Source organism: Lissotriton vulgaris, unplaced genomic scaffold (genome assembly GCF_964263255.1).
Source record: "Lissotriton vulgaris unplaced genomic scaffold, aLisVul1.2 SCAFFOLD_315, whole genome shotgun sequence".
Taxonomy (NCBI): Eukaryota; Metazoa; Chordata; class Amphibia; order Caudata; family Salamandridae; genus Lissotriton; species Lissotriton vulgaris.
This window is the reverse complement of record NW_028250410.1, coordinates 733,123-748,001: the sequence shown is the minus strand read 5'-3', so window position 1 is coordinate 748,001 and position 14,879 is coordinate 733,123. Positions and strand designations below refer to the sequence as shown.

Genomic DNA, 14,879 nt, shown 5'->3' with positions numbered 1-14,879 from the left:
CCAAGTCCTTTAGAAGCCCTAGAAAACCATTAGCACTATAACTTTAAGAGAACGCACTGACCAACGCAGCATACTCCGCGCCTATCAACCGCTTAGTTGCCTCAGCTACAACACTGCAACTGTACCTCTGCAAGCCCTTGACAATGCTCTGTTCCTCAAAGATGAAGATCACTCTCTAGTTCTCCGCAATCTATCAGCAGTATTTGATCTGGGCGATCAACAAATTCTGCTTAACACACTATGCAAGAATATAAACACAAATGGTTTGCCTCTCATTCGTTCAACTTATCAAGGAATTCTTTCAAAGCTTCTTCCACTCTCCTAAACTACTTAATCTATACATAGAAACTCCAGACGTATTACTAGTCCAAAGTGACATTGGGAATATTCAGATAAGGAATATGCTACTTACCAGTACGCATCTATTCTTGGCATAGAGGGCTGCAGAGTGGTACATTTATGAATAGATCGCCATCTGGTGTTGGGCTCTGATGATTGCACTTGTTTTTCTCTTGGGGAAGTCTTTTTTTGTCACGAGACTGGTGACTTCTCCTTTGGGTGCTAGTGGGCATCGGCTCCATCCTTAGATTGTTTTGCCATAGTAGGGTTAGATGGAGTAGTATGATAGAATACAGATAGAAATGCTCATGTAAGTGTATCTAAATAAGATAGTGTTGGAACAGACACAGGTTTCCGGGGAGGCTGGGAGGGCATGTACCACTCTGCAGCCCTCTATGCCAAGAACAGATGCATACTGGTAAGTAGCATATTCCGTTCGAGGCATATGGGCTGCAGATGGTACATTTATGAATAGACTATACAGCAGTTATCTCCCTAGCGGTAGTCACCAGTGTCTGTTGCAACAGTCTGAAATAAAGTTTTTAGTACAACTTGTCCCACTCTAGCCTGTTGTGTTGCCTGCACATCTACACAGTAGTGTTTCGTGAAGGTATGCGGTGTAACCCAGGTAGCTGCTTTGCATATGTCATCTAGAGGAATGTTTCCTAAGAATGCCATAGATGCTCCTAGTTTACCTGTAGAGTGAGCTCTAGGAGGCACAGTTAATGTCCTTTTTTTGCTTTTAAGTAGCATATTTGTATGCATTTTACAATCCACCTGGCAATGCCTGCTTTAGAGATAGGATTGCCCTTATGTGTAGGAGAAAACGCTACAAATAGTTGTTTTGTCTTTCTGAAAGTTTGTGTTCTTTCTATGTAGTACAATATCGCCCTTTTGACATCTAATGTATGTAGGGCCCTTTCTGCTACCGTCTGTGGTTTTGGTAGTTCCATTGGCTGATTGATGTGGAATGCTGAAATTACTTTAGGCAAGAATTTTGGGTTTGTTCCAAGAACCACTTTATTTTGGTGTAACTGCAGGAATGGTTCTTGTATTGTAAATGCTTGCAAATCACTTACTCTTCTGAGTGAAGTAATAGCTATAAGAAAAGCCACTTTCCATGTGAGGAATTGTATTTCACTCCTATGCATAAGTTCGAAAGGTGGTCCCATTAGTTTGGTAAGTACTATGTTGAGATTCCAGACTGGGGAAGGCGGCAGTCTTGGTGGAATGACTCTTTTGAGGCCTTCCATGAAAGCTTTTATTGCTGGTACTTTAAACAGGGAAAGGTGTTGTCTGTTTTGCAGGTACGCTGCTATAGCTGCAAGATGTACTCTAATAGAGGTGTAAGCAAGGTTACATTGCTGCAAGTGTAGTAAATAACAAATAATCTCTTTAGTGGATGCGTCTAGAGGGTTGACGTTGTTACTGTTACAGTATACAGCAAACCTTTTCCACTTTGCTGCATAGCATGCTCTGGTGGTAGAACGTCTTGCTTGCTTAATGATTTCCATACAGTTTGGAGGTAAATCTAAGTATCCAAATTCTATGACCTCAGGAGCCAGATCACTAGGTTCAATTGTTTGGGATCTGGGTGCAATATTTCTCCATGGTTCTGTGTAAAGTGCATGGGTAATAATCTTAGCTTTTGATGTGGCACCTGTGAGAGTTGCAGTAGCGTGGTGAACCACGGCTGTCTTGCCCACGTGGGTGCTACTAGTATAATGGTCATTGAATGTTGTTGCAGCGTACGAACCACTAAGGGATTCAGCTGGAGAGGGGGAAAAGCGTAAGCAAATTTGTTGGACCAATTCATCCATAGCGCATTGCCCTGGGACAGGTGGTGTGGGTACCTGGATGCGAACTTTTGGCATTTTGCGTTTCGATGAGTGGCAAAGATCTATCTCTGGTTGTCCCCATCTTTGGAAGAATGGCTGCAGTATTTGGTTGTGCAGTTCCCATTTGTGTATTTGTTCTGACTCTCTGCTTAGGATGTCTGCTATCTGATTTTGAACTCCTGGTAGGTGTTCGGCTAACAGAGATCTTTTGAGGAATGGCCCATCTCCAAATGTCCTGTGCTAGTCTGGATAATTAGAGAGAGTGTGTCCCCCCCCCCTGTTTTTGAATATAATACATTACAGTCATGTTGTCTGTTCTGATCAGGACTGCTTTGTTGAGGATATGCATTTGAAAAGCTTTCAATGCTAGAAACACTGCTAGTAGTTCCAGATAATTGATGTGCAGTTTGTTTTGCTGTACACTCCATTTTCCCTGCACTGTATATTTCTCTATATGCACTCCCCATCCGGTGAGCGATGCATCCGCTGTTAGTATCACTTGTGGAATCGGTTCTTGGAACGACCGCCCCTTGGAAATGTTTGTTGTGTTCCACCACTTCAGAGAGCGAGGTGTGCGGTCGTCTACCAACACCAGATCTGTAATCTGACCTTGAGCCTGATTCCACTGTGTTGCTAGATATTCTTGCAGTGGACGCATTTGTAGTCTGGCATATGGTATTAGCAGTATGCAGGAGGACATCATCTCTAACAGCTGCATGAACACTCGAGCTGTTAGTGAGTGTTGTGGTTGAAATCTTTGGATCAACGTGATCATTGTTTGGATCCTGATTGGATCGGGGTATACTTTGGCTGTTTCTGTGTCTATAGTAGCCCCTAGGTATTGTTGAACTTTGTTCGGTTGTAGGTGGGATTTTGTGTAATTCACCGTAAACCCTAGCTGGTGCAGCAATTGAATGGTCTTTTGTGTGTTTTGAAGACATTCTTCCTGTGACTTGGCTTTTATTAGCCAATTGTCCAAGTAAGGGAAGAAATGTATTTGTTGTCTTCTTAGGTGTGCTGCAACTACTGCTAGGCATTTTGTGAACACTCTTGGTTCTGTTGTGACCCCAAACGGAAGGACTTTGAACTGATAATGTTGTCCTTCTACTACAAACCTGAGGTATTTTCTGTTGGCTTTGTGAATTGGTATGTGAAAGTAAGCGTCTTTTAGATCCAGTGTAGAAAGAAAGTCCCCTTTCTTCAGTAAAGGAAGTACTTGTTGGAGCGTGACCATGTGGAAATGTTCCGAATTTATGTATGCATTGAGAGGTCTGAGGTCTAAAATTGGTCTTAGAGACCCGTCTTTTTTGGGAATTAGGAAGTATAGAGAGTATACTCCGGTCCCTTGCTGATGTTTTGGAACCTTCTCTATAGCATGCTTTTGTAGCAGTGATAGTACTTCCTGTTTTAACAATGTTAGATGATCTTGACTCATTGGACGCTGTCTGGGGGGGGATGTTTGGTGGGGTAGCTGTGAGTTCTAGGCAATAACCATGTTGGATAATTTGTCTCACCCACTTGTCTGACGTGATGTTTTCCCAGACAGGTAGGAACTGTGATAGACGTCCCCCGACCGGTATTATATGGTCTGGGGCGAGTTGTATTAAATCACTGTTTTGGGGTTGGGGAGTTGCGGTTGTTATTATTTCCGCGACCTCTACCCTTGTTGTTGTTACCTCTGTAACTGCCTCTTGAATTACCTCTGGGTGATGTTGGTGTAAAAGAGGTAGATTGCTGGCTTGTGCCTGTACTCTTTGAGCCGCCTCTATAGGTGGACCTACGAAAGGAACCCCTTTGAGTTGGCTGTTGTAATGCTCCCATTGACTTAGCCGTTTCTGTGTCTTTTTTCATCTTTCCTAAAGTCTCATCTGTACTTGAGCCGAAAAGTGTTTTTTGATCAAAAGGTTGGTTCAATAAAGATGTTTGTACTTCTTGTTTGAACCCTGAGACCCTAAGCCATGCATGTCTTCTTAACATGATACTGGTGTTGATGGATCTTGCTGCAGTGTCTGCTGCGTCTAAGGCGCACTTAATGGAAGTGTTGGTTATTATCTTCCCTTCTTGTACAAGTTGGTCTGCCCTTTTTTGATGTTCCTTAGGGAGATGTGTGATGAGTTTTTCTAACTCAACATAATGCACTCTATCATAGCGTGCAAGTAGCGCTTGTGTATTAGCTATGCGCCAGCTGTTTGCTGCTTGGGATGCTACTCTTTTGCCCGATGCATCTATTAACTTGGACTCCTTATCAGGAGGAGGAGCTTCTCCTGTAGATAATGAGTTTGCTCTTTTACGAGCGTTTGTAACTACAAGCGAGTCCCTTAATAAATATTGGGTCCTTTGGGGCTGCCTTATATTTTTTATCAATTCTTGGGTTTAATACCCTAGCCCTCACAGGGTCTTTGAATATGTCTGCTGTGTGATTGAGAAGACCTTTAGCATAGGTAGTGTGCCTGATGTTTTGTGCAGCAGGTAGCGTTTCTAAAAGGAAATCCTCTATTTGAGGTTCTGTATGTAAATCTACCTTATGGTATTTAGCTGCCCTATTAATCAACTGCACAAAACCTGTATTATCATCAGGTGGTGAAGGTTTTGAAGGGTATAATTGTGGGTCGTTATCATCTGACACTGCATTATAATTTTCCCATGGGTCCTCTGCATCTGGGACAGTGTCGTCATCCCCATGAAGTTCTCCCTCCCCTGTATCACGGTCTACATCTGTTTGAGGTGTAGATGGTCTTGGTGTAGAAGGTGGAGGAATAGCTTGCATAGTGTGAGGAAGAGGAGAAGAGGGTGTGTCTCTAGGTCGAGGAGAAAGGGGAGGAGTTGTATTTGTCCCCATTGTTCTCTTTTTAGGAGGAAGAGCTTTGTCATCTAGCTGTTCATTCTTCCTCTTTTTCGGTGATTTTGTCACCACTTGGCCAGTTTGCGGATTGATAAACAAAGTCTTTTGTTTTGGATCTGTTTGCTGCTCCTGTGTCGGTACCGAAGTTTTTGGTTCCGAAAGGTGCCTTTGCTTCTGACCGTCAATGTTCTGTGTTTTTGGCACCGAGAATTTGGTCGACTCCGATTTTTTCGGTGTCGAGTAAATCTTCGACGTCGAAGCATGTTTCGGTTTCGACATGGAATGTTTTGACGTCGAGCTTTCCTCTGTATGGAGCTTCGGTGTCTATGTCTATGTCGACCGTTTCTCGGATCCGACATGGTGGGAGGCCGAGAGTTTCGGTTTCTGTTTTGGTTTCGTTGCCGGGCCCGAAGGCGGGGCGTCGAAAACTTTCTTCGGTAGTCTGACCGGGCTCGAAGGCGGGGTCGGTACCACACGGGGTCGTTTTTTTGGTAAGGGGACGTCGTCACTCACGGTTTGTTGAGCATCGATTTCTTCGACACCAGACTCGTCGACTTCCGACCCCGACTCGTCCTCATGTTCCTCTTCTTCTTCGGGGTGCTGGGCCTCGAACAGTTCTGGGATTGCCTCCGACTGCATTCTGGATACCTCGTGTCTTCGGGCTCGACGGTTTCTAATAGTCGACTTGGAGGAGAATGCTGCGCAGGCTTCGCAGTCCCTGGATTCGTGTTCAGGCGATAGGCAGAGATTGCACACCTCGTGTAGGTCCTTGTGTGGGAACTTAGCACCACACGTTGGACATCTTTTAAATGGAGTCCTTTCCATGGACTCCGGGCTGGACTACGTCGAGAAAGGCCTCCCGGTCTCGTTGACGTAGAAGAAAATGTTTATTGTTGGAGTCGAAACGCGTCGGAATGGAAAGGAAATCGCGTTTGATAACAATACCGTCGAATTGGAAAGGGAATACGCGCCGAAATATCACTTTTTCTCGAAGTCGATCCGGAGCGCTTCGATCCTCATCCGAACCAGATGGCGGAAAAAAACAATCTAAGGATGGAGCCGATGCCCATGCGCACTAGCACCCAAAGGAGGCGTCACCACTCTCGTGACGACACTAGACTTCTCCAAGAGAAAAACAAGTGCAATCATCCGAGCCCAACACCAGATGGCGATCTATTCATAAATGTACCATCTGCAGCCCATATGCCTCGAATATGTATTTTAAATTGAAGGAATCATCAGCTGCCACGATTCAACATCTGAAAATCTGTCTACATACAATTGAACCAGGGAAGTTAAACGTCTACTTAAAGCAGACCTCAAATGAACAGAAATGTGTTCTCCATGATGGTGAACTGCTCCAAGAGATTGACCAGGACTCAATGCAAAACGATGGATTGTCTGTTCCCTCCCTCCTGCAAGGACAAAACACCTCTCCCAGACTCCACCGACTGCATGACAATGCATGCTCTTCCTCTTGTCCAGTCCAACAAAGGAGCCTACCCCGCTCATCAGCCTCAGCACCACATTTGTCCTACTCAAAGCCAGAGGGAGAGGAAAACCGTGAACCCACATGAACTAAAGTAACACACCAAAATCACAAAAAATGTAAAAGAAACATTTTTGTTGAAGGAGGCAAAATAACTAAACTATGGGTATTGGAATTCTCGGGTCTTTGGGGAGGAAAGGAGAAGCTACAGGGATCTCTCTCGGAGAGTCAGGCCAGCGAGGGAGTAACATGGATGCCCTTAGTTTGAGGCGCCTAATCCATTACAAATTACCGGTCTGCTTTTCTCGTCTTATCACATACCTTGGTTTATATTTCATTGTAAGTGTTTGTATACAGTGCACACGTAGTTACAAGGAGCAGCACAGCTCTTTGTATACAACGCTTTCCTTGCAGTAGGAGCATCACAAAGAGGCGCCCTGCACAGAACAGCAGTGTGACAGGCATCTGTTAAGACCAGATCACAAAAACCAGGACACATTGTGAGGCTGGATGGGGAGGGCGCAGAGGAGCCTGTAACTGGAAGAATACTAGACCCTACATGTGGCCTTTACGTTTACAATATGAGGTTACATCAAACAGGGGCACCCCTAATCCTCAAATTTGGGGGAGATAAATAATATTACAGCTACAATGGTTCTGGAAAATTGTTAAAAATACGCTACTAAGAATGTATATGCATAAATCACAAATACCTAGACAATAAATCTTAAAGGGGTACCCAACACAAAAAAGGATTAATACAATAAATTATTTACTAGAACAGCAGATCTAGAAAAACAATTACAAAACAGTTAAACAATATATAAAAATGTGCTTACATAGTTACACAAGGAACATCACTAAAAACATGGTTTACAGTGAAAACAAGAGAACAATGGCAGAGCGAGACAAAACTTTAAAACAAAATAAGTCCAACAAATAACAAGAATAAAACTTGCCATCAATGCTTCCTTATAAATATATATGCCAAAGAATGGAGTCAACTGTGTTTCGACCTATAATGTTTTCATGGTCATCATCCGGACAGGGAAATTGTTTATAAAGCAATCCTAATATATTGGCACTATAATTGAGATGTGCGGATTTATGATTCATTACTGTTGTTGGACTTCTGATGCAGTTTCTATGAGGTCCTTTTGCATTTTTAAGCACATTTGACTCGAATTACACAAATTATTTTGACTGGTGGCTCTATAAACAATTTCCCTGTCCTGATGATTACCTTGAAAACATTATAGGTCGAAACGCCTTTGACGCCCGTCTTTGGCATATATTTATGAGGAAGCACTGATTGTAATTTTCGTTCTTGTTATTTGTTGGACTTATTTTGTTGTAAAGTTTTCACTCCCTCTGCCATTGTTCTCTTCTTTACACTGGAAACCATGTATTTAGTGATGTTCCTTGTGTAACTATGTGAGCACCTTTTATGTTATATTTTTTAATTGTTTTTCTAGACCTGCCGTTTTAGTAAAAAATATGTTTTTGTATTAATCATTGTTTTTTGTGTTGGGTACCCCTTTAAGATTTCTACTTGTATTTTTTTTTGTTTTCATGCATATACATTTTTAATAGCTTATATTAACAATAGGAGGCAAAGTGAGACAACAATTTGCTCAAAATCACATGACTTGGTTAAATACAGAAGCCGGGATTAAAACAAAATGCCAGTTTACAAAGTCAGCAATCTAGTCGCTAGACGACACTACCTTCCTACCTGGAGTAGTTCATTATCAACATTGCCATTTGCTTTCATAGAAACTGTGCTTATGCCAGATGGGAATACAGGCGCTGTTGTGAGGGTCATTTTAAGGGAAAGGGCGATCTCAGATTCTCTTGATAGTCTTCAAGTTTTTTCTAAGTTCAAAAAGAAGAATTGGAACGGGGCATTTACACTGGCCTCAAGTGATGGGCGTCCAGAAGTGAGGACTTCTAGCGGCCCCTCATGGGTATGTCCCTGGATTTATGCCTCCAAAAATGGCTGATCTCTTTCAATTGTGTTTTGAGACGGTAAGCTATGGATAGAGGGCTGCACGGAGCAAATGACTGGGATAAGGAAGAAGGGCAATTTAAATTATGCAAGGGTGATGCCTCTACCAGCTGGTGAAGGCTCTTCAAGGTTCAAAGACAGAATTAATCTGAGTCAGCCTAAATGTAGAGGATCCAACTTTGGTCATTCCATATTTCAGGTCATACAGCACTTACGCAGAGGATGTTGAACCTACAAGGATCACTGTGGATACAGATCTTGCAAATGCCATATGGTCACCAGTACCAAATGTGGAGTTTAACCTGTCCTCTACCAGAGGTTATTCAAGTGCGTATATATGAGGTATATCCAGAGCATGTACCTCACCGTAAGGCAGCAAAGCACAGCACTGGGCCCAGAAGTTTTGCCTGGGTGACTTACAATTAGGGATCCCGGTTTTATGGTATTTTTTTGCCATTTACGTGTGTATTTATCCATATTTATTTTGGGTTTTGTGGAAAAATTAGGCTGAAATTAGTATAATTCCACATTTATTTAACCAATAAATATGCGATAATGCTTTAATGTCTGCCAGGTTTCAGTGATATGAACACCGCAGAAGATACATCAGTGCACTTATAAGAAAATGTGCACATTTCAGTATCAACCTTGTGCATATCTACTGATGTTCTTTACTCAAATTCCGGTTTTTTACCTCCTTATCTATCAATCCACACATCTATTGGCCTGGTAGTCATGGAAGATTTAGAATTACTCAAAAAGCAACACAATTCCCATTTTTATCCACATTTTAAAATAAATACGGACAAGAAAATGAATGTTTTCTATCTGTATTTATCTGTAAAAATCAGTAAAAACGGAAAACAGGGAGCCCTACTTACATTGCAGGAAAACCAGAGTCCTGACTATAATGAGGCTGCAGCTGATGAAGTTCACCCAAGTCTTCATCCTTTGGATGGCTCTTAAATCCCCCAGGGTTTCGAGGTTCACAGGTATCCTCCAAATCCCAATAGTTACAATTTACTTTGTAAAGCAAACACTAGAACGGTCTGACCGATAGAATATCAAATCCATTTTTGAAGCTCCTCAAAATCGACTCATCGGTCCTGAAAACGTACACAATTGTGACAAAGAAAATTTATCCTCCCCTCACATCACAAATATACAAAACTTCGATCTCTGTAGACGGCTGAGCCAGTTTGGTTTTAGGACTCAAGAATGGGAGTTCATTAGAGTTGCAACTGTTAATGCTGTATATTTGGGCGTTCAATGAAATGCATTGGAAAAGAAGAAAGTGTCTTCCATAATGAGCACAGTGAATACACACAAAGCTGCACTGACATGCAAGGTTCTTGTACCCACGAGCAGCAGTATCCATGCCAGTCAGCCATGTCTGATAGGGCGGTAGTGAGCTGGCACGGCTATTCTTGGTCAGAGATCACTGGACCTGCTGACAGCTGTCCAGGAAACCATAGTCTATAAAAAGAGGCAGCGGGAGAGAACCTCTCCGCATGTGTATATGATGTGGCAAGTGGATTTGTATGCTTCATCCAGATATCCATGACCAGCACAACAAAGTCTTCCGCTAGGGAAGTCTGTGCCTACGTGGCATGGGCAGAGCAGTGTGTGCTTGGTTAGATAGCAGCCATACACTGGCTTCTTGCTCAGTCATTTTTCCTTCAGTTTCCAAGCTCATGATAAAAGAAATTGTAAATATTGTATTAGTGGGATAGGTGGAGTAATACTAAGTCAAGATGGCTTTGGTTACTTAGCGATTTACTCTGTGATAGACTCCAGACCTTTCACTTTGTGCTCAGATGTTGGCAGACATCACGGCCATATTATGCACCGCACGCCGTGGCGCAATGGGCGTGCGCTCCCCTATGGTATTACACAAGGTGCTGCGCATACTTGTGCACCCCCTTTTGTGAAACAGAGCGCTGGCGCCCAGGTAGCACCAGAACTATCTTGAGGGCGTTTCCTCATTCGCGTGGGGCGTGACCACATGCAAATGAGGTCATCACTTTGCTTCTCCACCTGTGCCCTATTACGGTCACAGGCCCCGAGGTAAACATGCTGTTGGGAGGCACACTGGTTATGAGCCTCAAAGAGGTGGTGTACGGTCAGTCCCTTGGACCACCCCCCAGACGTTACCCTACAGACCACTCACTGCACTCACCTGCAAGGGGATCTCGGTCACCTCTATAAACTGCAGGCGGCTCTCGTCTGCATTGTGAACCTCAGAACGGCCTGTAAGGAGATTCTCGGTCTTTCGCTGAATGTGCTGCCTTCAGGACAGCCACAAGTTGGCAACTGCCTTGGGGGCACCACATTCATGATAAGGTGCGCTGTCTTGTCCGCACCAGGTGCATATTTACTGGGACAGTGCGCCCTTTCAGTAATCGGGGGTCATGATGTTTAATGTACAAACAGAACCTGAACTATTTACACTATTAGATTTTATTATTTTTTTTGGTGCGGGTCCAGATCAATCTTCCGCAGCTGAGATGGTCATTTTTGTCCCATATTCTAGAAGCACAACATATGGAACCCAACTGGATGAACAATCGAGTGTTCATAACTACAACCGTGAAAGATTACCAATATCACGGGCTCTACGATCCATACAACAAAATCCATGTTCAGCAGCAGATAGCCCTCTCACTTGCACATGGAGGTCGAGTGAGCCACCCATTTTGGTGGCAAGTGCCCACCCCCTCCAGCTTCAGCACAACTCATTCAGGAGTTGGCTGGGTAGATACCTCCAGACCGGACTGTCCGTCGGGCCTGAAACAAGAAGGGGCCACCAATAATGTCCCTGTAGACTAAGGACCACCAGCCCCTCTTATCTGCTTGTCAAACAGCAGACATCAGAGAACTGTAGACTCTGCTACAGGTCTTGCTGCACACAAGCAGATGCTGTGGTGGTCTCTCTTATAGCTCAGACTTTGCATACACTTTCTTACCGGATGCAGGCTTGGAATCACCACTGAGCTAGAGTAAAGCATCTGCACGAGAAAGGGATAGTCAAAGTGATAAAGGAATACTAAGTACCGGGGCTTGGCAGTCGCTGATTTTTTGAACAGGGACCCATCAGGTGCAATGCATGCAGTACCTGTGGGGCCCTCTGCCTGGATCAGTCTGTTCCCAAGGAATGGCCTCCTGTCCTATTCTTTTCATTCCAGAGTGCCTCAGATTCACACTCCTATACTGGATGTTCCCTCTCATTCTAAATATCACACATCCTTGTTTTCTTTCTCTATCACGCTCATAATGTTTCATGGTCTTCCATCAAATGTACCTTCCTCCTCAAAGTAATTTGCTCACTGTGGGCGCTAGCCCAGCAATCAATGCCCCTTCCATCACTCTTTGCCTTTCTTCCCTCCTCTCACGCTTTTGCTCTTACTTCTTCGTCTTCCACTCACTCCTTCTCCCTTCACTAAGCAATCTGGTTTGCTTTCTATACTCCGTTTCAACTCTACCTCAATATTCCCACCTGAATAACCACCTCTCCTCGGCTGCCCAACAGGAATAATATACACACCTCTATTTACGCCAGCTGTTGAGTGCCATAACTCCCTGCCTCGCATATTCGACCTTTGATTTAATGTATTTGATTATCCCTATTCCATCTATTTCCCACTAATCATTTTAGCCAAGTTCTAAGCTCTATTCGCTCTCTCGTTTAGGAATCCTGTGGTCTAATGGCATCGGTAGGCCTGGACTCTTCTTGTAATCTCAAGCAGCTTCAATGAAGCCTTCAGCAATGGGTAGGCTTAGGAGTTGTGGTCTGTGCAAGGGGACTGGTAGTTTGGGGTGCATGGACGGTGAGGAGTCCTGGGGTTAGTGTGCCAACATGGGGAGAGCAGATTGTCATAGGAGATGCTAGCATGGTGGAGTGGATGTCAGAGATCCAACAATACCCTAAATAAGTGACTTAATACGAGGAATGCTCTCTTTATTGCTGCTCCATCTGGTAGAGAGAAGGCAACAGTGCAGACTGTTACACAAAGGAATATTGTAGGAGAAGGAGTATTTTGCCCAGTGAGTACCAGTGGTGATTGGTCATTTGTTATCCATGGACACTTCCCGGGCAGGCTCTCAACTAAGTTAATAATCCTTAAATATGGTCCACTGTCATTTCATAAGGTACCTTTGATGGAGAAAATTGAGGAAAGAAAGATTAGCATTCCGCAAACGGAGAGCAGCTTTCAGCACACCTATGCCCAAGTTATGGACAGACGCACAGATCAACAAGTCATCTGTTGAGGGCGCAGGTCTCTTACCTTCAGAGTTCTTCCACGATTGCCAGAGATCTTCCACGCTGATGAGCTTGTCTTCTCCATGGAAGGTACTGTGCTTTACGGTTGGGTCATGGTAATTTAGGTCTTCCCGCAGGAACTAGGAAGTAAACAGACATGGAGTTACAACTCGCTTACCAAGAATGCCAGATTCCAGAAGTCCCAATGCTTACAGCAATAGCCAGCAAAGCGTTTTCCACTACACAAAGGCCACAGTGCAATAGAATCCTAATGGACAAATACTGGGTCTCCATCTGCAGGAGAAGAAACATACTGGGCGTGTACAGTCACTATGAAAGGACCTGCTGATGGTTGTAAAATGTCTGATTAAGGTTTGTTCTGGGATCGGGCGACCTGAAGTTGGTCTCCTGATTCAATGTTTCCACTTGTAGGAACGCAGTGAAGACTTCCCTGAACTTAGAAGCATTCAACAGGCATCACAAGAATTAGTCTCTCATTGGCACAGGAATGTATATGAACACTATGTTAAGTGTGAAAATGCATCTTATGGAAATGAGACGGATGCACAGGGACACTGTGCTGGTTTATGACTGACACAGATGCTTGAGAAAAGGGAAAAGTGGGATATTAAGCCTGGCCTTAACATGCAAAGCAAAGAAGGAGCCGACGGAAGGGAAAGGTTAGTTTTTCTACCATTGTGTTGTCTCCAGGTCGATGCAAGTTCGGAGACAATGTGCCCAGTGATCGACTTATCACATCACAGTGATATAACCCCATGACGGTCACTAGGACAGGAGCTCGTGGCAGTTTACAGAAGGAGATAACTTGAGTGAACAGGAAACTGGTGGGGACAGTAGGAAGCCGGCATGCGCATTTAACAAGGTTTCCAACGTTCAGGAGCTTTGTGGAAGAATCTGGTGGAAAATCCAAACATTTCCTTAATCCAATGACTGCCAACTACATGCAGTTCTGGCCTTTGTTTGAGCTGTACAACAATAAAACATGTTTAAATATACTGATTTGTATTATTTGGTTTCATTTGGAGGTTTGTCAAACGCTTTTAAACAGCCAGCAGTGGAATCGGAGAACTTTGAGGTAAGGGCACATGCAAGAAGGAAATGGAAGGTTGCTTTACAGTATATGTACCTTAACTTGAGGTGGAGAAGCAGCGGATCCTCTAGCAGTGATTAACTGTACCTGAACAAAAACCAGTCGATAATGCCCACAAATATGAAGCCCCGAAAGAGCATGTGTGCAGAAGTCCTGGGTTAAGAGGCGAGGTAGACCATAGCCATTTCACTGGCAAGGACGTCTCATTCAACTGGAGAGAGTTGCGAAGACAACAAGACGATTACCAAAATGCCATGGTGAAAAGTTGTCTTTAAAAAAAACTTCTGCATATCAAAGGAGGCGGCAGGGAGGAACCCTGGACAGTGCTCATGCCATAGCGCCCATATTTGTACGAATGGACAACCAAAAGACATTGCTTGGCAGATGTAAGCATTAAAGTAGATTGGTAAGTGACAAATCGTTTTGCAAGATAAATTGGTGGCAGCCATGATGCACATGGAGTGCAAGGCAAAGTCAATCAATCAGCATTTGTAAAGCGCAGCACTGTCCCCCCTAAGGGTATCTGGGCACGGAGGGTGCCAAGTCTCCATCGAAAAGCCAGGTCTTGAGTCACTTTCTGAAGTCGGCCAGGGAGGGTGCTGGTCAGAGGTGGAGGGGCAGGTCATTTCAGGTCTTGGCGGCGATGTGGCTGTGTCGGGTGTAGGGGTGTGTGCGAGGGCAAGTGAGGCGGAGCGCACGTCTTGAGGGCAGATGGAAGTTCAGACTAGGGTTGATGTAGGATGGTCCTTGATTGTGTAGAGCTTTGTAAGCAGGTGTGAAGATCTTTAACTGGCATCTTTTCTGGGTGGGAAGCCAGTGGAGGTGTCTGAGGCGAGGAGATATACAGGTCCGTTTGGGCAGGTCCAGGAGGAGTCTGGCTGCAGCGTTCTGTATGATCTGGAGTCTTCTGAGGAGCTGGATGGAGATTGTGGCATAGAGAGCATTGCCGTTGTCGAGATAGCTGGTGACAGAGCCTGCATGACGGTCTTTC

At 44.2% G+C, this 14,879-nt stretch overlaps 1 protein-coding gene across 2 annotated transcripts in view; it reads right to left on the bottom strand.

Annotated features, from left to right (window-relative positions):
• LOC147663269 (stromal interaction molecule 1-like) overlaps window positions 1-14,879 on the bottom strand; it is a 515,456-nt gene that overhangs the window by 209,883 nt on the left and 290,694 nt on the right. For both annotated transcript variants that reach the window (XM_086950573.1, XM_086950572.1), the window contains one exon: window positions 12,803-12,917. In XM_086950573.1, the coding sequence (XP_086806699.1) occupies window positions 12,803-12,917 (115 nt within the window). The remainder of the gene's footprint in view (window positions 1-12,802; window positions 12,918-14,879) is intronic.